Here is a 27,614-nt window from a genome sequence, read left to right on the forward strand (position 1 = left end):
TTCCCCTCTAGCCTAAAATGACTACTACCACGAGAAGAAGTAAAATAAGCTAGAACCATTATTATACCCCCGGCCCCATTTGAAGGGTCATTGCGGTTGTAAAATGGGGGTTTTCAAGGAATAACGGTGGCGTACGGGAAAGTGGGAGTGTTGAAATACACCCATATCTGAGACGAGCCAAATAGAGAAAAGAATAACTCAGCCGTGACCAACAAGGCAGGCAGCCGCAGCGACAATTTCAGTAGGATTATTTCTGCAGTCACATTCGAAATATCCCGCGCAATGTGTGTCGGCGCTGTTTTTCTGTTCGGAGTAGCCGCGCCTTGGCGCTGCACACAGGACGCCGAAAGTCGGAGCGGTCGGAACTACGCGCGGAGGAGCACAAGCCTTCGGAGCGCGCGCGCGGGCGTTGAATGCCGCAAAGGGGCAGCCATTGTCAGCGGCGGCGCATTCTTCTACCGTGGTTGTTGTTTCTCTCAGCATTGAACCCCCAAGACACCACGGTAAGTGACTTTGAACGATTATTACACGTTCTATGAGTGTGAATATGTTCTAAGTGAAGAGACGCGCTGATATGACTTATTGAAGGTCTCAGTACAACATGGCGCGACAGTTGGCCGTCTAGAACCATTTTGCACGATCACTGTGTTTCTTCGAGCTTTGTCGTAATCGAGGTGACTTGAGTGTTTAGGGTCAAGCGAGTGTACTTAAACATTAGAATTTTACATGATGAGGGACTGTGCCGCGTCTTTAATAGGGTGGATGTGAACATTCGACATGTTCCTCGAAGCGCAAGCCATTACCATAATAGTTATGTGCAGTGCAAGGTGAGCTAAGCTTTGCCGCCTAACCGCGGCTTGAAAATGTGGCGGCTCGTTAAGGGTTTACTGCGGTGCGCGTGTGTGAGTGTTTGTACAGCGATCATTTGAGCGAGAACCGGCGGCGCTTCTTTGTGCGCGGTATCTGCTAGCTGGCGCGTACGCGGCGCCAGTCCCCTAGCTCGTGCGATTGTGTGCAGTAGGCCGCTCACTAAGCGCGCATTGTGCAGATTTGCCAGTACGCGCCGTGCTATCGTCTGTGTCTCTTCGCGCTCACGCCGCTGATTGTGCAGGGAGTGTGCGACTGCGGCGTGTAGCATGTAGAGCCTGCGCCCGTCGACTTTGATCTACGGGCGTGAAACGTCGGCGGCGCGTTTGTGGTATTAAAAGCGTGTGGTGAGCTTCCAACGGCACTACGGGTCAACGCCGCATGAACTGCCGGTCAGAGTATAAGAAACGCTTTATAGTTTATAGTTAGCGTACTGCTTGGCGGTAACAGTGTCCTTCTTTGATACAGATTACTGGATACGCCGTCACTTGAACCTCGGCGGCCGGAGCAGGTGAGTACCAGTGGCGCCGGCACCTCGGCGGCCAGAAAACGATGCCTGTGCTCAATTTACGCGATAGAATTGCCGGCGATGGCTCATACGGGCGCGTCGCTCCATGGCTGTGTTCTTTGCTGGAGGCCGCCACTACGCCTGCCGTGCACATACTACGCTACATCTATACAGTCGATGCTTGTGCAGTGTTGTTATTCAACAGCTGGCGCTGTGCACTGGATACCTGGACTTGTTTAATGTTTAATTACTTTGCTGCTGTGCCGTTGCGTATTGGGTACAGATATTGAGTTTTGACTTCTAGGTGCCAAATTCACACAAAAAAGTGGCGCTTTTCAACTCAGGATCATATCACACATCATAGCATCATCCTATATTGCACGAATATTAATAACAATATTTCTACTGCTGGTGAAAAAAGAAAGGCAGACCGATCAACCTGTATCTGTGAGAAAAATGTGCTTGAAGTCTGCCATCGTCTATTATAAAAAGGTAATACCTTGGTATTCAATGTCAGTAACACTCATAAGTTATGCATCCTTTTGTGTGAAATAATTTGTCTTAGAAGCCATTCATTGTAAGGGATCAGTAAACATCTCATAGCTTAAGTAGTGCATAAGTGTATGAGTTAGGCAAAGGTTTTAGTTTGTAAAGAGCAAAGCCATTAAGGTATAAAATTTTGGCAAGCTTAGTTTAACAATAAGCTGACCAATATACAAAACCTAATGTAGCAGCAGATGCTCTCCAAGATAAACTGGCGACCAGCTTTTTCGTGTTCTATGTGATCATTGTAGTGTCAACTTTTTCTCTTTTATTTCAGGACTGTGGTTGCGGTCGTTCTGTTGCCAGCTGTGAGGATGAAGCAGCTTCATAACCGGAGATCAGTCGCCTCCCATCAGTTTCCCTTTTCAGCAATAGAGGTCTTGGTATGCTCTTACCTAGAGTTTACTTTTATTACCCTATATGTTTTAAGTGCAATGGCTAGTTTAGCGGCATCACTTAGAGTGATTGGTGTGACACCTGTACCATGGGACGTATGCAGGTTATCCCACGTAACTTTAGCAAACTTAAAAAAATATGCATATGCCACCTAGCTGCACAGAACCTAGGTAATGTTATTTCCTGTCTCTTGGAAATACTTAGATTTTCTGCATTTTGCCTAATTACCTAATTATTCTTAATCAAATAATCAACTCAGATATTATAATTTGATAAAAAGTCTCAATTATAAAATTGTAGTGCAACGTGAACATTTTCCAGTACAGCTTTCTGTGGCTCAATATGTGCTACATAACGTGTTTGTAGGAGCATGAAAAAAGCCTGAGAATCCCGCAGAGTGCCTTGAGTGTGTGTGTGACAGCACCTGTGTTGTGTTCTTCCTTCAGTCCTCGTCTTTTGCGCTGTACAAACATGTCGACCTCAAATGGCCAGTCCCGTGGCAGCTTTGCATGTATTTGAGTGTGCGCCCTGTATAGGCATGTGTGTTCCAGTAAGAAAAGAAATACTGAAGGAGCCTAACGTGATGTATTTCAGGACAAGTGTATGATGTAAATTACTATGTGAAAATAAAATAGGAAACCGAAACAAGACTTCACAGTAGAGATATGCAGGTGTGTGCATCAGCATAATGACGAAACCCTCATGCAAGTTTAGAAAAATATTCATTAAGTTAGTTTCTGTCATTGTTCTTCTCTGTCACATTATTATTGCAAAAATGTGCTCTCTAGTATTGCACCATTAAAAACACAGTTAAAATACATCATTTGCTGGCACCTTCACATTCATAGCAACATAGAGAGGAATGGTTAAAAATTTGCTTTGCTTCTCTGACCTTCATTTTAGGCCCTTCTCATGTTTGCTGAGCTTCTTAATGTATCATAGACACCCTCCTGTGTTTACAGGCAGCTTGAGCACATTATGCCAGATTGTGTAGAAACTGCAGAGGTCGCAGTGTCTATAGCGGTGCCCGGCATGTGCAAGTTTCTTGCATGATGCATTATGCTCAGTACCAATATTGTCAAGACAAAATGGCTAAAGTACATCCTTAAGAGTCTTAAGCGCATTTGGATGACTTTACAGCATGTAGCAAAACAGGAATGGGAACTGAGGTGCTTAATTTTTGTTCATTATTACCATATGGCACCAGCATGCAATGAAGACAAAAGAGGAAGAGAAATGAAGTGCACCAAAGGGCAACTCTATCCTGATGGGAGCTGCATTCACATCTGCATAGTGCATGCAATCTTTGAGTTATAGCAGCAGCTATCCACCTGTTCACTTTGTTGCACATTTGTATTGTTTATGTACTAAGTCTGGCCCTGGAAGTGTTAGGCAGTGCCACTTGTGGCGTTGGTGTGGCATGCAACACATCCTTCTAACCACAGGTGTCATGTATTATGTGAACCTAAGTTCAATTCATGTAATGCACAAAAGTTCCATTTGAAAGGATGTGCCATATTTGTCACCATTGCCATGAGTAGCACTGGCTGACAGTCACAGGGCGAGACGTTAACCTTGCTCAGCTATTATGCAAAACTATTTTACATACAAATGTAGTAATTAGTATACATGCCAAAAGCCTCACAGAATAAAATTTTTGATCCGCATCTTACAACGATTTTTATTTTGCTTTACCTCAGGATGCCTTTCTACCGGTGTTGCATCCTGTGACTGACCACTCCAACGATCTCGGCAGAATCGTTACGCAGGTGTGTTCTTTTGCGATTCTCAGTACTGATATTTTGTAGTTTACGTTCGATGTAAATGCACAGATCGAATGAAAAACAGGTTAAAAGATGAGCTCACAGGCACTGTGTCCAAACATTTATGAGGAAGGAAAATCTTTGTTACATGTTGTAATTATAGTAACACAAGAGAGTGTGCACATCAAACCACTAGTACCTAGCAAGCCTTATACACAGCATTATACCGTAGAAGCCAAAACATCAGGCGAAAACCTGTACTAAACTAGGGACTGTATTAAAACGTTTTGGAGGCTTGAAGTATTTCTTGGGTTACTCGGTCTAATTGCTTGAACTGAACTGACGTGTCCTGCAAAACAGTTTGCATTCGCATTTGATAAAATCTGCAGCAAGATCTGAACAAAGGGCTGCAATACTGTAAGGGCTTCCTATTGAAGTAGCAACCAGTCTTCCCAGTGTACTGCAGCCTCAGGAAAATGAAATGTGGTACACTGCACCACATGCACACACAACAAATTTTAATTTATAAGCATCTTTACACTGTGCTTGTGCCGGACTGGGCAACTGGCTGTTTGTGACCGAAACAACTACGTACATCAAGACTGTACTGGGAAGCCACTATCTTTTTCAGTTAGTGTAACTGTCCATAAACATATGCATTTACATGAACATTTTGTCTGCCACACTTTTCATTGTCGTTTTTTTTCGCTCTTGCTTTGATGGCTGGGAGACATTTCAGGCTCGCTGAAGAGACAGGTAGCCCAGTAGCTGCCCTCACAAAGTTGTTATTTTGATTTTTAAGAGCCAACTTGCTTTGGACAATGCTGAATAACAAATCAAAAGGCCCGGGATTATTGACGAGGTTAGAATGACTTTGAAAGAAGTTTATGAGTGTTCTTTTTTAACTCTGATCTGTCTGCTGAGACCAAATCATGTCAGCTTTTAATGAAGCAACGTTCAGGTTGGAAAACTGCAAGGCTGTGTGGGTACTTAAACAACATCAATGCTTCAGCTAGCTGAAGTTGCTCCATGACATCAAGGCAGAAGCAAATGACATGGCAAAGGAAAGGTTGGTGGCAATTATGTAGGTTCAAGGGCTATTGCACTGAGTAAGAAAATGTGTTCCCGATACAGCGTGAACATAGTGTTAATGCTGAAGAACAAACTGGCACCATCTGCGTAGTCCTACACAAGCACGTGCACAGAAAGGGATGCCTGTTGGCCTTGAGGGCCACCACTAGAGAGATCAGCTGCTATCGCTATGACATAGAATGTGACATCAGATGACTATAGTTCACACCTTTGCTGCAGCTAGCTGGCTGGGCAATTGAAGCCTTGATTGTAAGGTTGAAAAGTTTCAATCTCAAGGTGGCAATTCAGTTGCCAACTCTTACAGCATGGTTCACTACTCAGTGATGCAGTACTGGACGTATTCGACCAAGCCTGGTGCGAGTTCTTATGAGTGCCTACGTTCAAGCTGCCGCTAGATACTTAGTTGATAAAGTCACTGAAAACGAAATATGGTCATCGAAAGAGTCATGAAAACGATGCACGCAAGGTTTGTAGTGTGCTCACTTGGTATGACATTAGTCGAAACACCCTGTGTAGATGTTCCAAAAGGACTTCTTCTTGGGCAAGTTGGTGCTCAGATTTCCTAGGTATACATTGTGGCGCAAAATACATTTCTTGAAAAGGGATAGAAGAAAGGAAGACAGTGAATTGCCAAACTACCAACTGTTTAATGACAGCCTGAACAAACGTATAGAAGAAAATACAACTTCCGCTCAAGCGCAGGGAGCCTAGGTGCGACAGAGCAGCATGGTCGCGATAACATACTTTGGATGAAGCACATTTGAAGCACAGGGAAAATCAGACATCCACCCGTTCGTAGCAATTGCTACAAAGGAAACCCATACGAATTCCTCGAAAGAAAGGCCTCATAGTTGAAGAAAAATTCGTCCTGGTCCCGGACTTGAACCTTGGACCACTGCCTTTCCGGGGCAGCCGGTCTACGATCTGAGCTAACCAGGATTTTCCCTTTATTCTTACGTCTCTCCACCTTGCGGGTTTCCGCAGAACTACTACGTCAAACTCTTGCCTTTGCTTTGTGTTGTTGACAAATTCGACTTCGCCCTGCCATCTGCTAGCCGCCTGGTTAGCTCATATGGTAGAGCGGCTGCCCCGGAAAAACGGTGGTCCCGGGTTCGAGTCCCGGACCAGGACGAATTTTTCTTCAACTATGAGGCTTTTCTTTCGAGGAATCCGTATGAGTTTCCTTTGTAGCAATTGCTATGAACGGGTGGATGTCTGATTTTCCCTTTATTCAGGAATGAAGCAAATTCACTCTTTGCACTAGCCTATTGCAGAAACAAAATATGACAAACGGAGCTTTTAAGGGGGTCCTCAGAGGGGCCCAGTCCATGTGTGTCTTCATTTCTAGCGCAGCTGAGCACATCTGCAGCCTGCACACCCTGTTCTAGAGGTGATCTGCTGCGTGTGGAAAGACTAGATGTGCTGATATGGCGTGGTATTATGTGCACAGTCTTCCCACGTGTTTAGTACTGGGGGTTGCATAATCTGTAGTTTCAGAGATGCATTGAAATGAGACAGACATAGCATTCGCCTCCACTGCCAGCACTTTTCATGATAGTGTCGTCCCACTGCGTGTGACAGTATCAAAAAGGACAGAGTGGATGAAAAAAGCAAGGCTGGGTTTGCTTCATACTACCTATGTGAAGGTATCGGTGACACACCGTAAAACCATATCTTTATTCGCTGACTCTCAAATTCAAAATTTGAAATCGTACTAAATGGCTTTGTATTACTGAGAGTAAGGGTAAGCTGCAATGGCAGGATTGAAAAGACTAGGAAATCTCTTCAGTTAAAGTTATTTCACAGCATATACTGTTCCAAACATGTAGAGATAGGGAAATTCATATCAGGCTATCATCATACCTCACAAGGAAGAGATTACACTAAACAGGTTTATTCATTTCCTTAGTGGTGATGCCTCACATTGTTTTTTCCTTGGACCAAAGGGACTGCAAGGTTTTTCCGCCTGCAAATGATTGCATAGTTTTCAAAGATAATTCCCTCCCTGCTTTGTTTGTTTGATTTGACTGTAAGTTACATTACATAGAATGTATATCCCCTTGCAACGCCAGTACAGGCGAAGCAGGTACTAAATGAATAACCACGAAAGGATTTTGGGGCGAGCAAAAATGGCATGTGCAATAACGATATGCACAGATGTCCCGTCAGTGTTGCTGTCAAACAAGAAATTGTGATATTGAGCGACTGAGCAAAATAACTAAATGTGTGCTTGCCGAACTATAGCTGGCGTTTGCACCTTGATTGTGACTTAGCTACCAGAAGAAATTTGTTTTGTCTTGTTCTTTTTCTGTTAAAATGTAGTTTTTTCTTTGTTTACTTTCGTTTGGGTTTTTGTAGCTATATCATGTGCACATGTGACTAATAATGCCGTCTGGAAGTTAGTGGTTGTTGGTATTTCTCACTGCCTGTCGTTTGTTCAGTGTGTACTAAAGTCAAAAGAGCACCGACCAGTATAAACCAGTGTGTTGAATTTGTTTTCTTGTGTTAGTGCAAATGATCTGACTGGTTATGTGTCCAAATAAACAATTAGATTATGAAAACAAAGTTAATCAGAACATGTCATTCGTTTTACTTATAATTACCTTATTTTAACTGCAGAACCCACATGTTGAGACATGTAGATTTAAGTAGAACAAGTCTTTTTGCGATTGTTAGTTCTGAACAGGTGAGAGCAGTGCTAAGGACACAAAGTGAGTCCACATAGATAAATGGCATGGTGCACTGTGCACGGACCTGATAATTGATGTTTTTGCAACAGACAAGCAAATAAATATCTAGTAACACCTTGTCAAAGGCACGAAAGCACATAAAGAGACAGGGGTTGGCCACATACAAATGTGCCGTGGTTGTAGGTTTGTTAACAAGCATGCCACTTTCCTGTAACTTCAGAATATAGGTGCTGCACTGACACATCTCTTTTTTATTGTGCGAAGCATACTAGCCGCACAACCATGCTCTTCCTTGCTGCGGCGCGCGCGGCCGCGTAGCTACCATATGACGTCATAACAGCTGCAAAAGCGGAGGCTCAACACGTGCGCTCGCTTGCGGCCGCGTAGCTACATAGCCGAGTCTCAGCTCGTGCGCTCGCCTGGATGAGTTGTTTCTTCGTCTAGCCGAACCAAATTTAGCCAAGCAACAGCAGTTCACCAGGCTAAACAGTGGTTCAACAACTAAAATAAAGGCTAGTATGCTTCGCATCCTGGCCTTAACCTTAGCTAAGCCACAGCCACTTTTTTGTGGGATTTGATTAGTTTCGGGGTTAATGGTTGCTACTTTCGCTAATATGTTGCACTTGTGATATTCGGGACATCATCTGTATTATTTACAGTGTATGTACCCTAATGGTCACATAGTGGTGCTTAATCGTGAAGGCTCTCATTCAAATATTGCCTGGTCTACATATGCTTTTCTTCATGCCAAAAAAATAAGATATACTACGTTTGTGTCAGAAGGAAAGGAACTGAGTGGTGTCTATTATTGCACATAAATCTATGCTTAGTTGCGTTAACATTTTTGCATAATTTCAACAACTTATTTGCTGCATTTCTGTAACATTCACACTCTGGCTTATCCACTTAGGTGCAACGAATAATAAAGGCAGAAAAGTAAAGCATTGCAGTGGATTTAACCTACTGCTGTTGATTCTGTTACCTTTTCGCAGCTTTTCTTTTTGGAAAGGCATATGTACAAAAGCACGTTTTGACCAAATAGGCTGCTGTTTGCGAGGCTTTGCAAGCACCACTATAACGTGACAAATGCAGTGTGGTCATTTGGTTATACAAATTCTGGTGTGTTGGCACCACAAAAAGTAAACGAAGAAAGATATGTACGCATGACACAAGCACCGGATCTCACTTCAAGCTTTAATATAAGGAAACGCAATATTTAATAACAGGTGGAGACATTATGTGATGATATCTGTTAAAAGAAATTCTTTATGCAGTGCAACTAATGGATCACTGATACATTTATCATTATTTTTAAATGTTGCAAACCACAATTACGTTGCATGTTGTCAGGTCATAATATCTCGCTACAACGCAAGTTTTGTGGAACACAGGACCGCGGTCACATTCTTTGCAGCATTTACCATTGTGTGAGGGATGGTTGTTTCACACAGATGACTCATACTGCCTCAATCTCCCTGATTTCGCATTAATAGACCATCCCATCTGTCCAATGTAGGCACGGCCTTGTGATGGCAGCAGACTACGCAACGCTTGCAGCCTAGCTCACTAGATGCATATTGTGCTTCAAGCCACAACCAACCTCTTCCTTTTTTTGGCTTCTGCCTTTTGTTGCAGCACAAAACTCTCCTTACAAGGGCCTGAGAAAAAGGATTTGCGCAACTAAATCAGGCATGACTAGGGAATATAATGAATGAAATGATGAAGTAAAGAAGTGGTTGCAGTTGTTTCGTATGCATTTGGGATTTTATTTTCGTGAGTAATTGTATAGCTGGTCCCTACGGGCAAACATTTTTTTTTGTATGAAACATGTGAAGAGAGATTTGCTCTGATGAGAAAAAAAGACTAAAGCCAGGAAAACAAACTAATTAGTTTGTTGCGTGCAGCACAATTTGCAGGCGTTGCACTGTTCAACGGAGGTTATGTACAGTCTGCCATTGCTATCCAGTCATGCTTGCATTGCATAGACACGTATTGTAATAATTTGAGATTGAGGCTAATGAAGTTTGTGTGCAACAACTCTCATCCGCACATTGTGATGCACTGCAAAATAGAGTTGTTCGTTCCAGTGTTCTTCGAAACTTGTTGCCAGAAATAATGAGCAAATGTACATAAGATAATTAAGCTGTGGCAGATTAGCGTGAAAAGGACGAATGCATCAGTCATTCTCAATTAAATTGCATGAAGAATTTGTTTTTGAATTAATAACGTCACTACGTGTTGTATATGTCTGTTTTCTTATTAAAGCCAGAGTTTAAGCACTTGTGTCCTGCATGTCTTTGTCTTCGTTTGCTTCTGTGGTCCCATTACACCAGAGTAAATCCATGACATGTGCTGCCAGTCCATGCCGTTATACTACATTGGGCTTAGTACGGCTGGCAGCCTGAATGTGACGAGTGCGAAGTAGCAGTAGGAACTTCAAAAGGGTAGAATTTTGTGTCAGTTGGTGGCGCATATTATAGTATGGTGAAGCGCTATAGATGAAACAGTGCGAGGCGAGACAGATGGGAACGTACTACAGAGAACTGTGAAAGTTTACTGGAAAGTTTTGCTGCAGCAGGACAATGCGTGCATTATCCTGGTGCAGCAAAATTTGTCAATGTTCGTAGTTGTCAGTAGCACTTCCCCATCTACATTACACTTCACCATACACTAATAGCAGTAACAACAGCAGCCAACTGACCCAAGCAATAATCAGTGCCCACAGAATTGCCAAATTGTAGGAGAAATGTTTCAGTGTAACACGTTTTGTTAACTGACAAGTAAATGGCACACATATCTGCAAACCGATGATCAAGTGCATTTTTCATGCACATACATTATTTCGTACAACTGCTTCCTGCTTTGGTTTTTTATGGCTTTTAGGAAGCATTCCAAAGTACTTAACTGTTTGTCTGTTCTAATATTAAATCTGTAGTCAGCCAGCACTATGTGTCATTACTGTATACGCCCTTACTTCGTCAGTGTTCTTCGCGCTGTTCCCAACTAAATATGAATAACCAAATAACAATTTTTTTAAATTTTTAGGTTATGAAGAGAATACTCTTAATATGTAATTAATTAGAAAAATTTTCTCAATTTTAGGAAGAAGTCCGGCTGGCCCCAAGCCTGGTGTGAAATGAAGAAATGGCACTCCACATCAATTCATGTTTACTTGTCGTCATAACCAGTCTGTTAGCTTAATTTTGGTTCTTCTTATTGAATTCTCAAGAAAGGTACCAACTCTGTCATTCATTGAAAACGAATTTTTGCACTTGGGGACGCAGCCATGCACAAAGCCTTTGAGCTCATTAATATTTTTATTCTTAAAGAAAGTGCAGCTCCTGCGTGGAGCAATGGGTTGAATAAGACGAGGGTAAATGAAAAGATGGCGACATTAATTGTCAACAGTTGTCCAACAAAAAAAGTCTCAAGCTGGAGCCAACATCATTGCAAGGGAACCAAATGGCTCCAGCCTGAGACATTCGTTGTTCAACCTGGCAAGTCTCCTTGTCGAAATATTTCCTCTAGCCTGAGACCTATATCCACCCTCGACCAACGATACACCCATACATTTGGCAACCCATGGCAAGGTAACAAATTCACATTCAAAGAAAGAGAATGTAGTGTGCACCCTGGAAGGTAGCATGAACAGTATTTTATTTACTTAATGAAATGCAGGTTTGCTATCCAACTACTTTATTTCGATCCCCATTTTATAACTGGACAGCATGGTTCCTCAGAGAGAATATTTATTCAAAGCTCACACAATTTTGCTCCTGTATGTCCGTTAAATCTGTCCTGGTTGTTACACTACCAGCCCTGTCTGCAATTGCATAGCAGTGTTTTAAGTATGCATCCCAATTCAAAAGAATAATTAGGCATCTACCTCAGAATGTCTGCTACTGTGTTGCAGCTCGAATTCTATATCTATGTGGTGACTGTGATGCCACGTGCTTTTTAAATAAGACCAATATGCTATCTGAAGTGCAATTAAATGAAATCTCAAATGACCTCAGCGCGGGGAATGACACGATTGGAAACCAATGTGATCAGGAGGATTTGATTTCTGAAAACAAGGCATTTAAACATGAGAAACCAGTACTAATCTCGTCTAAAGATGCTGTTATTGGGTATGATAGGGGAGTTACTTGTTCGTGGCTGCATTTGCAGCATGTTACATTGCTGGCTTTATATATTGCACTGGGTACAGTGAAATGTTGCTGCTTGCACAATATTCAACTAAACATGGTAGCCATGCTAAAGTGTCCATGCAGAACACAACTCATCCACTATTAAGAACTGCAGTGGAACCTTCATAAACGAAAATCGCTTAAGCGAAACTACCGCCTAAACAGGACACCATCATGATGGTTGGTTGGCTGTCTGCAATGTCTCGCACTGAATAGAATGCCTGGTAAATGGAACCAATTTCCCCGGCCCCTTGAGGCTCCATTTAAAGAGTGCCCACTGTAAAAATATAGGGGGAATCCTGTTCGGAACTTTCGCAAATCTAGTCGTAAACAAAACTGCATTTCAGTGGGAATGAAATGCAAAAGCACCCGTGTACTTAGATTTAGGTGCATGTTAAAGAAGCCCAGGTTGCCCAAATTAATCCGGGGTTACTCGCTACGGCATGTCTCATAATCAGCAGGTGGGTTCTGGTCTGTAAAATACGGTTTATTTTTAATAGCCTGCTTGGAAATACAGCCCAACAACTACACTAAATTATGTAGCTTGTTTGTGTGTTGAGTCCCAATTTCTTAATTTAGTACTTTGACATTTATCATATTTGTGTGCTAGTCCATGCAAAATACCACTGATCAGCCTCATTATACAAGCCACTGTTAATTTAGAATGGCTTAGTCAAGCAACTTAAACTTACAGCACAAACACCTAAGACGGACCACAAAAGGAACATACGACACATCGAGGCTAACAACTTTTTTATTTCTTCGTCGTCGATGCAATATAAACCCTAGACCATACAACCGTGCAGGCACTCAGATTACATTACAGAGATCTGCCAAATTATCACATAAGCAAACGTAGGAAGTCAAATTCAGATGGGTGCAGGGACAAAGATATCTCACTGATGCAATTATCGCCTTGCCTTTTTATGTGGTAGGCCTCTATGGTAAGCCGCGCATGCTCATTCTTGCTTTTGCCTAGAATCGACGTCCCGTCAAGTTGTGCCTCACAATTGTTGCAAGAGTTTATATGCGCACCAAGGTGCGCTGCTCTCTACATTTTTGTTTACTTTTTGCGCATGTTCCTTGAGTAGCTCATTGACACAATGCCCTATCTAGCCAAGCTATATCTTACCACATGAGAGTGGAATGGTGTAAACCACGCCGACAGCGCGCGACACATATGAAGCACTATGCCGAATTTGGCCTCCTCCTCTGCTCTCTCCGCAGGTGCGTGAGCATAGCTTTAAAAGCTTGTTCGGCGAAGAAAAAGCCAAAGGAACACTATGCCTGCAAGCAACTCCCTTGAGTTGATAGATGACCTTATGTATTTAAGGGACCACGCAGGGAACATGCGCAAAAAAGTAAACAAGAATGTAGGTAGAGGAGTGCACCTTGTTGCGCATGGAAACCCTTACATCAATTGTGAGACACGACTTGATAGGATGTCGATTCTTGGCAAAAGCAAGAATGAGCATGTGCAGCTTGCCTTAGAGGCCTACCACATAAAAAGGCAAGGCGATAATTGCATCAGTGACATATCTTTGTCCCTGCACCCATCTGCATTTGACTTCCTACGTTTGCTTATGCGGTAATTTGGTAGATCTCTGTAATGTAGTCTGTGCGGTTGTGTGGCCTAGGGTTTATATAAGCATCGATGACAAAGAAATAAAGAAGTTGTCAGTTAGCGCCAGTGTGTGCCGTATCTGCCTTTTGTGGTCCGTCTTAGGTGTTTGCGCTGTAAGTTTAAGTTCAGAATTATGTACCAACTAGGCCCAAGTGGAGTTTTACTGTTAGTCAAGCAAGCTCAATATATAGTCTGTGCAAAAGTGTGGAGTGTCAGTGCAAAGTAACAGTTCAAACACATGGCTATGTAGTTACAGTTCAGTATGAAACGAGATAAGATTTCATAGCATTTCTTTCATTTGCTAATTTCATTGTGTTAGGACATGTAGAATACTAGTAACTGGCACGCATGCTTACAATGTACAGTATTCTGTTTTAAAACCAAGACAATTATTTTACTGGGGCAGAAATTTGCTTTCTTTTGGACCCGAAAGTGAACATATATTTCTTACATTTGGTGTTTAATAAATTTTCTTTGCTGTCAATGTGTGTCTCGTGCATTTTTCCTTTCAGCAAGTAGCAACTGCTCTCGAAGGCGTTTGCTGGCCTCGGAGGCACTTCCGGTAACTAGCATTTTCGATAGGACGATTGTATAAAAGCTTTGCAACGAGGGGGGCTCTGTGATCAGCGAAAGGAAAAAATGAAGACGGGCAGTGACGGGTTCATTCACCATTGGACCACGTGTGCGCGTGACTTGGTCGATTCAGCGGTGGCCGTGTGCCGTCGATTGGACCACGTGCGGCGAGCCCGCGGCGAAATGCTTCGTGGCGGTACGCCGCGCCTATGCAGCAGCAGACGGAATACCGGAGGCCACCGTGTCGGACGCCGGCGTTCGCTCCGAGCAGGTGCGACGCCTGCTCGGGTGGCAGCTCACGGACGGACGAGTTCCCTTGAGCCTTGATCGCCGGCGTTCGACATTTTGGCCTGCGGTGTTCCGTCTGGTGCTGCGTAAGCGCGTGACCCGCGCCACCAAGCATTTCGCTACGTGCTTGCCGCACCTAAACTAAAATGCCTTTAATTCCTTCACAAAACTCCCATTGTACCTCCCCGTCAAATGGGGGTGAAGGGGGTGAAGTGGGCGTATTACGGTACCCCCGTTTTGTGCCAAATTAATGCCCATGGCATGGGAGTTTTATCGTACGCCCATTCAATGGGAGGAAAAAGATGTACAAAAGGGAATGCGCTAGAGGACAAGCAAAAAACGCCCATCCGGGTGTTTTTCTGTTTACAGTGTGTGAATCCTTGCAAAACAACGAAAGTCTCAGCCCTATCTTGACCACATACTAACACTGAGAGCAAATTCCCAATCGTCTACGTTCGAACTCCTTTTCCTAATATACTTTGCAAATACTCTTCGAACTTGAAGCGCAGTTACAATCCCATTTTTGCATGACGCTTGTGTAACGTTCTAAATAAAAAGAAATGCTTGTGGATCCAACGCACATGTTCAAATGTATGCAAATGGAAGGTTAGGTAAAAGGGTTGATGAAATGCTTTGCAACAAACCACGGTGCGTACCATTTAGTGATGGCAAGTACGACAGGCATCAAGGAATATTTAGGCATTCTGTGCGTCTTGTCTTGTCTTGTCTTGACACGCCAATTCTGTAGGATTGTGCAAGAACAGATACACCCCCAGTGGCATGTACCAAATTGGTAAATCAAAGAATGTAAAGTGAATCAAATGATTGGTAAAACGTAATAAGCGTTCTCCTGCATTATTCTGTAATCCGCTTCTAGCATCTATAATCCGCTTATAGTACCTGTAGAGACTAGTGTAAACTGACATGATCTGTTCATGTTTTCTCGGTAATCGGACAGAATGAGATATGCCCATTCTGGAGAATCGGCGAAGACTCTTGTGGCACATCCTGAGCGACTAAATCTAACAGAAAAATATAAATGAACATACCTGGTAAATATAATTCACTATTCCAATAACATATTGGTATGCTTTAGACATAACTGAGAGCCCACATTATATGTGCAGGTTTATATAGGAAATAATTTTTGGCTACACAGAACAGAGCTATGCATGCGTGTTCAGCATGCAAGTTTTATATAAATCACTTCCTGGGTATCTTAATGAAACCTTCGCATACGTATCAACGAATACATTTGACAAGACAGTAGCCGCAGTCGGAAAAGCATGGGAGGTCGCTCAATGAAAGCTTCGGTTTAATTTATTGGCGCTTTTCACTTCGATGCGCAGTATTAAAACGTAGGATTGTGCACATTGCGCTTCGTATATTATCTGACTATTCTCTTCGCCTGTCTACAGGGCATTGGAATAGAAATTCGCCAATTCGTAACAGCAATCATTTACGGCGACCTGCTTCCGTGGATTGGTGTCGCAGAACTCATCATCGTCATGTACGCCTACGGTAAGTATGGCACGGCAGCATGCTTCTGGTGCAGGAAATATCGAGGCGCTCCTGTAACCTAGGGAAAAAAATTACAACTCTGGCAGGAAAGAGATTTCATAGCAAGTAGCTTCAATACAGAAAATCTTGCGATGTTGCCGAAATCGCTCCTACAATTTACCTGGACCAGCACTCAAGAACAGCCTCCATAAATAAAGATAGATATTACTAAACGAAATTTGCCGTTAGTTTTGATGGTGGTAGGTTTTGTAGTATTGACGTAGTGCGTAAGATGGTGGTAGAAGCCGTGTGGCCCAGATGTCATGAAACTTTATTTTTGTAGCATCTTTATCTTACGTACGTTCCCTAATTTGCTGGGACGAATAAAGCATTCATTCATTAATTAATTCATTCATTCATTCATTCATTCATTAAAAAGTAGGCACAAAATAGCTCTAGTTGGGCGAAAGTGCGCAACCTATCTCTTAAATTAAATAAAACATCATATTTTTACGCGCTGAAGACGCAGCTTAGTGTCGACAAAGAAGTTATTTATGAACTATTGTCTCTAGCTTAAGTTATCTATGAACTATTGTGTCTAACTTGTAAATATCCTGTAAGTACACCTTTATCGTAATCGCTTTACGTGTTTCGCCCATCCCAACATATGCTAAGCTTTCCAAAAAACTATTGTTATTGTAGACAGCATCGCAAATGTTTTCTGCAATTGCAGTTTCACGTATAGATGCAAGCATTTTTTATGTGTATGTAATTTTTAATTGCACCTAAGTGCATCGTCATGTGAGCATAAATGTATTGGAAGCTATTCGACTGCAAGGAAAGAAGCCATCATTTAGTTATGGTTAACCAATAAGACTAACGTCAGTAAATTTATTTATTTATTGATGGGGATTGAGGCACAAAACGAAAAAAAACACAAATGAAGGATGCGCAGCTATGCGGCAACGTTTAATGCGGGGGTTCTGCTGGTGTACTGGAGACCCTTGAATTATCTTAAATTAATTTGTAGGCTCGACAATGCCTTCAAAAGAGCCTTGTCTGCGAGAACCCCCTGTGCAACAAGAGTAACCAGTATTTTTTCAAAGATACATTGGGCATTCTGTTTGACAATAAGACATCTGGCTCAAATATAATACCCGGGCACCTGAACATTCCCAGTATGAAATATTGGGAATGTCAGAAAATTGTTGAAAATATTCATTCCATACCCTGCAGCACGCGCTTCTGCATAGTTTTGTATTGCTTCCTTGCATTTCTCTCGTAACAATTGTACGGTATCATGCACTGTACCTTCGTTTTACAATACTTACTTTTGTCACATTGAACTACTAGTATACTCCTATAGGTCAAAACTCTTCAATGAATTCCCTAATTTCCCATCTCTGTCTTGCTTTATTGTACTCCCATGCTTCTCAGTGCCCATTACCATGATAATAACACTTCTAATATCATATCCTACAAAGATAATTTTTTCCACTCGCCGCACGTACAAAACGTGTACGTACGCGTTTGTACGTACGTTCATGCAGTTGTACGTAATTACGTACACCGACCATCACTAACAGTGATGTGATTCTGTATTGCCATATTTTGCAAGAAAAATTAAGGAAAATGGCCTTCCGTTGTAGATACATATCACGTCTGCCCAGCACTTCTGCATATATCCTCAAAATAATAGTTTGCTGTGGGAGTTGGTAAAGCGTTGAGCAGTGCGCAATTCTTTTTCAATAATGTGTTACATATATTGAGCAAATAGATGTAGATATGTAGAAGCGTTTTGCCCAGCCCACCATGAGAGCACTTCTATTAACGTTTGCTATGTAACCGAGCTCACTGAAATATCCCTGTTATTTATAATTGCAAGCGCTCTTAAAGAAACCAGTTTTGTGATCACGCTTAGGTCTATTATTATCCTCTTCAAAGCAGGGAGGGAGAAAATAGTCACCTAGCCTGCATGATTTGATGAAGTTTCAATACATCTATTGCCAACTTGCATCTTGCCTATCTGATCTCGATATTATCTGTCATATTAAAAAGCATCTGCCGCTTCATTGTACGATTACCTACGCTTGCGATGACTCTAGTCCTATCATTCCCTTCCCAACTTTTCCCCACGAATATGGCAGATGTTTCTTAACTTATTTCGACCACTGGCCAGTTGTTCCTTTCCCCTTGTTTGAATCTCAATGCTTCTGAAAGGTCGGTATTAGCTAGGCTCTCGCTGGATGAATATCTTGACATTGCATTACGATGTGCCAAGTTGTTTCTGGGCTTTCTTTTTTGCAGCACGCATATGACTCAGACTGTGGCTTATACTTGCTCCGGAATGTTATCATACAAATTTTCAAACAGAATACAAATTTCCGTCTTGCAATTTCTCTAGATCTCCATGATCTTCTTTCTTCGTGTGCGTTACAACCAATTTACTGTCGCGGTTTTTTTTTACTTTTTTTAAAAACTCTTGCTTCTCTATTTGCATTTTCAATTGCTCGGTACTTGATTGCCAACTTTCTTGACCTATTTTTCCATTCCAACAACTTCTGCATTTTAGACTGCCGTTTTGTTTTATATATGGGGCTTTGTTTTTCTTCAAAACTAATCTTCCTCTCTGCTTTCCTTCCTTCCTTCTTTCTTTCTTTAAAGACCCCACAAGGAGGTACTACATATTACGCTTCTGTGGCATTAAACGACGCCCAGCTCTTGTTCGTATTGCCTCGTTCGTGTTTATAACTTGGGCCCCCAAAGCCAGTGGGCCTACCGATGACTGGTTAATCTCGAACCCCGATAAGATTTCAGACTTAAAGCACGTAATTGCATTTGTGAAGTCTAGCGCTCACACCATTACACTTTTCCAAATTTATTACACCACCACGTATTTATTGTAACCCCAAAGTTCTATATGTTCCCTTATTGCTGCATCCCGCTAACCTTCCATTTTTAGATTATTTTTGTGGACGCCTGATTACGTTTTTCCTTCGTTTATGTATGCACAATGGCATTTCTATTGCTTGACAATGAAGATCGCATCCTGTCCAATGAATACCACATCTTACTCGTTTATGTGTTCAAGATAATAATTATCGATTTCTCTGTGCTAAGCTTAATGCGTATGTTCAACGCTCCATTGTCACTTATATTTGCAAGTCCCTGTAAATTTCTTATATGGCCGGCTGGTAGCACTATCTGGTCTATGTGCATCAGCCCAGCGAAGTACTGTTGCAAGTTTTCACTATTGCTGATCTAAGATAGAACAGAACCCAATTCACGGCTTTCCAGTCGCCTTTCTGTCTCCATTGCATAAAGTGTCAACAATAATAGACAGAGAACATCCTTACTTCTGTACTTGATAAATTTCTGCAACTCCATTGCATTTCCGGCCTTTGCATACAATTTATACTCAGTTGTCCTTATATATTCTCTCATGTGCTCCACGAACTCGTCTATGACCCCGTGCTTGTGAAATTCCTATAGCAATTTCCGTCTACGACGTTGTAAGGTCCCAAATGTTCAGGAGTGCTGAAGGAAAAGGTGTATTCTCGGGTATTGAAATTTCTGTACAATGCGGTAGTGCAAGTACATTATCCTCTATGCGTCTGCCTGTTGCTATTTCACTTTGTAGTTCTCCCAGTATATCGTTTTTCTCCACCCACTTCAACAGCTCTAATTTTACGGCTCGCTTAGTCATTCTGTGTGTCACTGATTTTGCTGTACCTGGCCTCTACGCGCTCGTCTTATCCATATCGCCTTTGGCCTTATACGAGTAGATGAGATTGATACTGCATTCACGCCACCCAATTGAATTTATTTTAATAACCTGTTGTATTGCTCTAGTCAGCTGTGCTTTGCTCTTTCGGCACAGCTATTTCATCAGCGGTATTGTGATTTCTTTTAGTTCTGCAGCTATGTTTTTAGAGGCATCTCTTTGAACTATTTTCTAGTTAGACGTTTCTACGTCAAATTTCGAGTTCTACGCCTTCTCGGTCACTGGATTTGGTAGAGTCGACTACGATTTCTTCCTTGCAAAATTCTCACTAATAACGTCTGATGTGCCACAGTGGGTCGTCTCCTTCGTAGATGTTATTTACTTCATCCCTCATAAATGCTCATCAAATTTTAGTTCACTTGATTTCTGTGCAATGCGGTAGTGCAAGTACATTATCCTCTATGCGCCTGCCTGTTGCTATTTCACTGTGTAGTTCTCCCAGTATATCGTTTCTTTCTTGCAATTTGTTCTTGCGTTGTTCCAGAATTCTTTTTTTTTCGGGGAGGGGGCGCTTTGTCTTTTTTGCGAATGTCATGGTATGTCATCCATCCGTTAATTTCTCTCGGGACATAAAAAGAACTGCATGCTCTAAAAACATATTTATTTGCATAGCCAGTGCACAATAACCCTATGACAGAAATTCCAGCAGAAGAAAAGGAAGGAATGTTAAGCTTTCTATGTTAAACTATGAAATTTGAAGACCCCTAGAAGGAATAATACTTTAGATAAATGCAAAACGTATTTCTTTATTCTTTTGCTCCGTATGAATTCATCAAGACACGGACAATATTTGTATTTCCGATGCTCTGTAATTTCTTTTACATTGTGTTTTTTTAACTGTACTATTCTATTGTTATAGTGGAGTCTATTGCTTGCGTAGGGTGGTATGTCGCTAGTACTCAAGTAGGTCAAACAAATAATAGCAGTTCTTTTTCCTGACTCAGGCAGGAATTATTTAGAATCAAATAAATATGGTGATTTATAATATTGTAATGTCATCGCCCGTATGTAATAGGAGGTATTTCACCATTTGTTACATTTTCAGTGATTATCTCATTAAAGCAAATTTGCGCAAGTGCGTTTCAAAAAAACGCCACAAGAGGAGACAAGTATAATCTCTGTCATTCGAGCGCCTTGCGTAATGGCAACTACAGGGCTTGAATCGTCCATTTCTTGATGAATACATTCCTTTCATGTCGGCTGAATTTGTCTCGTATCTTTCCATTGTTGTCATCCTTGCAGGCAGCAACCGCCTGGTCAACGACATTTACTTTATGTTCAATGAAGATCCACCCAGTTTACTTCTCTTTTGCTGGCGCTTCGTATGTCCCATATTTCTGCTGGTGAGTGTCGTTTTGTTGGGTTTGGCGGGCAAACTAACGAATTGTTGGTCGCTACATATATCGGCTCCAGGCCTCTGGAAGTATTTAGCGCATAACAGGACTACACAATGCAAAGTACAGCTGCATATTGCTCATACAATCGCACTATCTCTTCATTTATCATAATTTCTTATGTTTCGGCAGTATTTCATACGTTGCAGTTTTATTTCCATTGCAATCTGTAAACTTCGCGAGTGCGTGGTGCGACAGAGAGCCGAAGTGTATGGAAGATGTCTACGAAGACTAGAAGCAGTTCGGGCTCCTGCCAGTGAGGCCTATCTATGAGTGAGGAATATGAGCACAGAGAGGCACATATTTATGTTGCTGAACATAAACATTCTGCATCACGCCTACTGCCACATATTGTTACGTATGTCATTGACAGCTCCTGCTCCTTGAGCTTCCAGCTGATTTGTTTCCGCTGTGCCCGGCGCAACATAACAAATCGCTAATGTCATCACGCTGGTACGTGTAACTGATGCACAAGCCTATCTACAATATATTTATACGCAAACCAACGGATCGCCATATACATGGCGATCATATATCAAACGGGAACACGTGGTCTTCCTCCTCTTCTTTGCAGCCACGCTGTGTCGGCTGATCCGTATCATCACCCCCGGCAGTATAGGTACCAAACCAATGCTTAAGCTACATATTCGTGGGGAAAGGTGTGATATGTCTTTAATCTCGCTGCTGATGACGATGAGGTGCCGGCGGTGATGATTTCATATGTGACATCGGTGACTTGTCGCACCACATGGTATGGCCCAGTGCAACGCGACAGAAGATTGTCGGCAAGGGCCACGCGGCGGATGGGTAACCAGGGAAGCACCAGCGAACCCGGAGAAAAGTGCAGGTCGCGATGGTGGCAATCATAGACGCGTCTCTGATGCTCCTGTGAGGCCTGTAAACGGGAGCGGGCAAGTTGCTGGACGTGGTCAGCGTGTGCGATCGCGCCGCGGGCGTATTCAGTAGCAGAACGCGCGGGCGAGGACAGCAGGGTGTCCAAGGGCAAAGCGGGTTCCCGGACGTTGGGGAATAGCCGGTGGTGTCATGAAGCTATGAAATATACACGAACGTTACATATGATAAATGAAGATCCCACTCGTGGTCGTCGGCCTCAACGTACTTCTGTAGCTTGCCGGTGATTGTCCGGTTGAGGTGCTCCATGAGGCCGTTCGTGTGCTGTTGGTACGACGTGCTGAATTTGTGCTTTGTCGAGCAGGAGCAGAGGTTGTATTCGACGAGTGCTGAGAGGAAGCTACGGCCGTGGTCACTTAGTCGCGGAGTCGCGCATTGGCGTGGAGCACCGTGCACTAAAATGATGTGGTAGAGATGAAAGTCAGCGACCTCAGTAGCGCAAGTTTTCGGGAAGGCTCTTGTGATAGCGTACCGCGTAGCGCGTGGGGTCTGATGTGGGATTCTCACACCGTACTCCTGGGACAAAGGAACGACAACACAGTAATGCAAACAATCACAAAGGCATTTATTGCACCTTTCATAGATCAATGCCTGCTATCAGAGTTGCTATCCACACAAAATGCCGATGGGCGCGCGACAAATCTAGAAGTTCGACTCAGCGCGACCGGAAGCGAGCGAATATAATCGCCCCATGCTGGATCCCAACGCCCGGTCGTTCTCGTGTATAGTCACGTGAATCGCGGCGCGTTCGAAGGCGGCCACGCGAGACGGTCTCGCCGAAGCATCGGTCGGCGCGCGGCACGGCACGTCCATCTCGCTTGCTTCCCGAACCCAAAGAGAGCAAGCGCCTTCCTCCCGGCGCCCAAGAAACCTCGCCTGTCGGCGGCGTTAGTAGCGCAACACTCCCGCCATCTCTCGGACTGCGCTTCAACCACAATGACCGCCGCGGACGTCACGCAGGCCACGCGGCGAAGCAGGATTAGAGAAGACGCGCTATGCGGGAAAAACATCAGGGGAGGCGCGAGGGTCGCGCATACCCACATCCCCCCAACCTTAAATCACCTCTTATTCCGGCGAAACATGTGACACGGTCTAACATTAACCCGTGCTTCGCGAACAAGGTATTGCAACAGTGGTCGTGCCGAAGAAATGTCCACACGCTGTCCCTAGCATGCGAGCCGGCATTGTCCTTGGGTACACCGCTGGCGTCCGCCGGTCACAGCAGCGGCTTTGCAGCCTCGACGGCACGATCCCAGGCCAGGGCTCCGGAGACGACGACGCAGTAGTCGGTACGAGCAAGCGTCGCTCGCGCCGACGCGCCCTGCTGGCAAGAGCCGCCGTAGCTGTCGGTGACCGCCGGCTCCTTTGTCCGCCGCCGAGGGTTGTGAGCTGGGTACAGGAGGCCGCCGAATTCGCTGCGCCGAACTGGCCACAGCATCAACATCGCCCGGGGTGGCTCGATTGTAGTCCCGAGCAGCAGCGCAGACGATGTGCAGGTGACAGCAAGCCAGGGGTGACTCCAATCACGCTGCGTAAACTCAAGACACTCGGCAAACACTAAAGTAGTGCAAGGGAGAGGAACTCTGCATGCGTATCGCCCACATGGTACGATGTTCAACTCGACTAGCAAAAGATCGGGCAGCTACTCATACGCTAAGTTCACGTGAACGAAGCTCGCTTCCTTGAGTCGTACGAGTAATTTCAATTCGTGCGAGGCTAAATAGAATGAGGGAAACAAATTGCAACACCTCAACGCCACGGTCCACCAGGTTGTGTCTCGCCACGTGCGACAGGCAGCTTCATAAAGCCTTAGGCCTAAAACGTCGCTACCCTGACAACAACCGGCATCCAAAAACAACACCCAAAATGAGCGCAAACAGGCAGCCGCGAGGAGACGTGAGCTCTGTGAGGTGGTCCTACTCCGCTCGGTGCACACAGCATCCGAGTTGACGGCGCCCACCGTCCCAGACGGTGTCGGAGCGCCCGGTCCCAGGCCGCAATACCAGTCAGCCCGTAGTGGCACCCGTGGCCCGCGGCCACCCTGCTCCCAGAGCCGCGACTTCATCAGAGTCAAAGAGATAGAAGCTATTTACATAAGAAATTCGGACCACCCCCGAGGCTTCCGTACTCACTCGCTTCAGGCTTGCCACTGCTCCGCGGGCGCTCAGCCTCGCTCTCCCAGGATGCAGACCACGTGGCTCTCGTACCGACGAATGCCATTTAAAAAAAAACACTTGCGAAAAGGCTTAGCATGTTGACATGTTCAAACACACTACAGCCACCATCACCTCGCTCAAGAAAGCACGCCGCTGACGCTAGTGATCAAAATTCACGCTAGGCCTACGCTTCGTTTCAAACAAAGGTCTCGAACGAAGCAAAACTGTCAAAACTATCGTCCGATGTCCCAAGAGCCCCACGTTGGGCGCCAGATGTGGGGTCTCATCTGGGATTCTCACACCGTACTCTTGGGACAAAGGAACGACAACACAGTAGTGCAAACAATCACAAAGGCATTTATTGCACCTTTCATAGATCAATGCCTGCTATCAGAGTTGCTATCCACACAAAATGCCGATGGGCGCGCGACAAATCTAGAAGTTCGACTCACCGCGACCCGGAGCGAGCGAATATAATCGCCCCATGCTGGATCCCAACGCCCGGTCGTTCACGTGTATAGTCACGCGTATCGTGGCGCGTTCGAAGGCGCTCACGCGAGACGGTCTCGCCGAAGTATCGGTCGGCGCGCGGCACGGCACGTCCGTCCCGCTTGCTTCCCGAACCCAAAGAGAGCAAGCGCCTTCCTCCCGGTGTCCAAGTAACCTCGCCTGTCGGCGGCGTTAGTAGCGGAACACTCGCGCCATCTCTCGGACTGCGCTTCAACCACATTGACCGCCGCGGACGTCACGCAGGCCACGCGGCGAAGCGGGATTACAGGAGACGCGCTATGCGGGAAAAACATCAGGGGAGGTGCGAGGGTCGCGCATCCCCACAAGCGTAATCGGTAATGACGGCGTTCCTTTTATTTGAGGAGCCCGAAATGGGAAACGACCTGAGAAGGTCTACACCAACTCAGAAAAAGGGTTTTGGTGGGACGTCGCATGGCTGGGGACATCCAGCTGGAAGCGCGGATGTGTTCTTCCGGCGTTGACAGGACTCACAAGCGGCAACGTAACGTCGCACGGAGCGGGCGACACCCGTCCGAAAGCAGTGGCGGCGTACACGGCCGTATGTGGGCGAAACTCTCAAGTGCCTAGCCAAGGGACCCTAATGAATTTGGCGGAGGACATTCGAACGCAAGTGTGATGAATCATGAGCACAGATAAGGGTCGCCGGGCTAAACATTACGGTGGTGTAATGTCCCCTCGTTCACGATAAACAATCGGAGGCGCCCCCGGCTCGTAAAAAAATGATCGAGGCGTTGCTCGTTGCTGATTCGGAGCAACTGTGATACAGGGAAAACAGAAGCGATTGTGTCCACATCTGCCGGTTCTTCCATGAGGTAGCCAGACAAACAATCTGCATGCTGGTGCAAGCGTCCCGTCTAATATACGAGTCAGGGGTTATACTCTTCCAGTCGTAAAGCCGAGCGACCAAGCCGTCCCATGGGGTCTTGAGCGAGGATAGCCAGCAGAGATTGTGGTGATCAGTGATGACACAGAATGGACGTCAGTACGAGTATGGCTGAAATTTCGCAACTGCCCGCACAAGAGCTAAGCAATCACGCTTGTGATTGAATAATTGCGCTCGGCGAGTGATAGAAGCAGCCTCCCATAGACTGTAAGCTGATCATGTTTATGCTAGCGTTGCAATAGCACTCTTCCTCGTCGTGAGAACGGGCTCGAACTTCCGTTGAGGCCGATGTGTCAACGTGGCCCAGGATGGGAGGCGTGGTAAGCGGAGTAGAGAGATAAGAAAAAGATGTGACATAATCGGGACTCCAAGAAAACGGGATGTCTTTCTTCAATAGCTCAGTAAAGGGCAGTGCTATGGTCGCGAAATCCTTTACAAAGCGCCAGAAATAGGAGCACAGCCCTACGAAACTGGGAACGTCTTTTTTAGACTTTAAGACAGGAAAGTTCTTAACGGCGCGAATTTCCTCCGGGTCAAGACGTATGCCTCTTCCATCCACGAGGTGTCCAAGGACGGTGATTTGGCGGAAAGCGAAGTCAAATTTAAAACATTTCAACTGGAGAACGGCCCGGAGGAACACGTGAACAATGCTTCAGAAACGGTCGAGATGGTTGTCAGATGTGGGCGCGAAAACTATCACGTCATCCAGATATCACAAACAGGTGGACCACTTGAAGCTCTGAAGTAGAGAGTCCATTAGTTCTAAGGTAGTTGGCTCGTTACAGAGCGTGCAAGGCGTCACCTAGAAGTGATAAAGACCGTCAGAGGTAACAAATGCAACTTTCTGTTGGTCCATGTCGTCGGCGGCAATCTGCCAGAAGCCGGACCACAGATTGACGGAGGAAATGTGGGTAGCACCATACAGACAGTCTAGAGTATCATCATTACGTGCAAAGGGTAAAGGTCCCTTTTAGTGATTTTGTTCAGGTGGCGATAACCAACACAAAAACGCCACGTTCCATTCTTCTTTTTGACAGAGAACATGGGAGAAGCCCAGACTCTACAGGAAGGCTCTACAATATCCTACGCAAGCGTCTGTTTTCCTTCCTGTTGGACAACTGCTCGTACCGACGTGGCAACACGATATTAGTGTCGGTGAATAGGGTTCGCATCCCCCGTAGTTAAGCGATGGGTAACGAGGGACGTTTATCCCAGGGGTCGATTGTCAAATTAAAACAAAAAAATATCGCAATAGACTTAAATAGCGCGGCAGAGCGCTTCAGCTGGAACAGGTGTAAGGTCACAGGAAACCGTCTTCTGAATGTCAACACCTCTGGCGTGGGATGACATCACCGTGCCGGCGGAGCCACAAGTTCCTTCGCCTGTGAAGGGCTCCAACTGACAATCATGCAGAGTGCTAAAGTCAGCCAATGAGATCCCTCGTGGGAGTACTTGCGCGGTTAGCGCGAAACTGACGAAGTGAATGCAGGTGTGGTTAGCAGTAATTGTCAGCAGAGTGTGCGGAACGGCAACACTATGTGTAAGCATAACGGCCACAATTGGTGCGACCATGTTTTTGCCGTCATGTACAGCTGGTGTGCAAAACAAGTCGACGTGTGCCACAGATTTAGATGGAAGTCAAATCAAATCCATGCAGCCTAAGTTTATTTAAGGCGGGTGAACAAGGGTCGGCAAGAAGACGCAAGTCAAGATGAAGTGAGCCGACCGAACAGTCGATGAGAGCAGAAAGACTGGCGAGAAAATCCATACGAAGAGTGATTTCGTGAGGACAATGCTCGATGACGGGGAAGAAAACGATGGAGTTCCTCATAGCGTTCCTCGTTCCTCGTGACATGGCTAGAGCACATGCCAACAAGAGCGACAGTCCTCCGTCAGCGACTTGTACGGCTCTGTGTGGAG

General features: G+C 44.6%; 1 protein-coding gene and 1 long non-coding RNA gene across 5 annotated transcripts in view; both read left to right on the top strand.

The window, feature by feature from the left end:
• LOC135911057 (sodium-dependent noradrenaline transporter-like) overlaps positions 1-27,614 on the top strand; it is a 119,329-nt gene that overhangs the window by 71,641 nt on the left and 20,074 nt on the right. For all 3 annotated transcript variants that reach the window (XM_070532352.1, XM_070532353.1, XM_070532354.1), the window contains 2 exons: positions 15,953-16,055; positions 21,061-21,161. In XM_070532352.1, the coding sequence (XP_070388453.1) occupies positions 15,953-16,055; positions 21,061-21,161 (204 nt within the window). The remainder of the gene's footprint in view (positions 1-15,952; positions 16,056-21,060; positions 21,162-27,614) is intronic.
• LOC139054762 (uncharacterized) lies at positions 414-13,477 on the top strand. 2 transcript variants are annotated; one of them, XR_011511497.1, is made up of 5 exons: positions 414-503; positions 1,336-1,378; positions 2,196-2,301; positions 4,015-4,083; positions 10,962-13,477. It is a non-coding gene; the product is annotated as an uncharacterized lncRNA (long non-coding RNA). The 2 variants fall into 2 exon arrangements; XR_011511498.1 differs by lacking the exon at positions 414-503 and adding an exon at positions 1,188-1,259.

Source organism: Dermacentor albipictus, chromosome 1 (assembly GCF_038994185.2).
Source record: "Dermacentor albipictus isolate Rhodes 1998 colony chromosome 1, USDA_Dalb.pri_finalv2, whole genome shotgun sequence".
In the NCBI taxonomy this organism is placed as follows: domain Eukaryota; kingdom Metazoa; phylum Arthropoda; class Arachnida; order Ixodida; family Ixodidae; genus Dermacentor; species Dermacentor albipictus.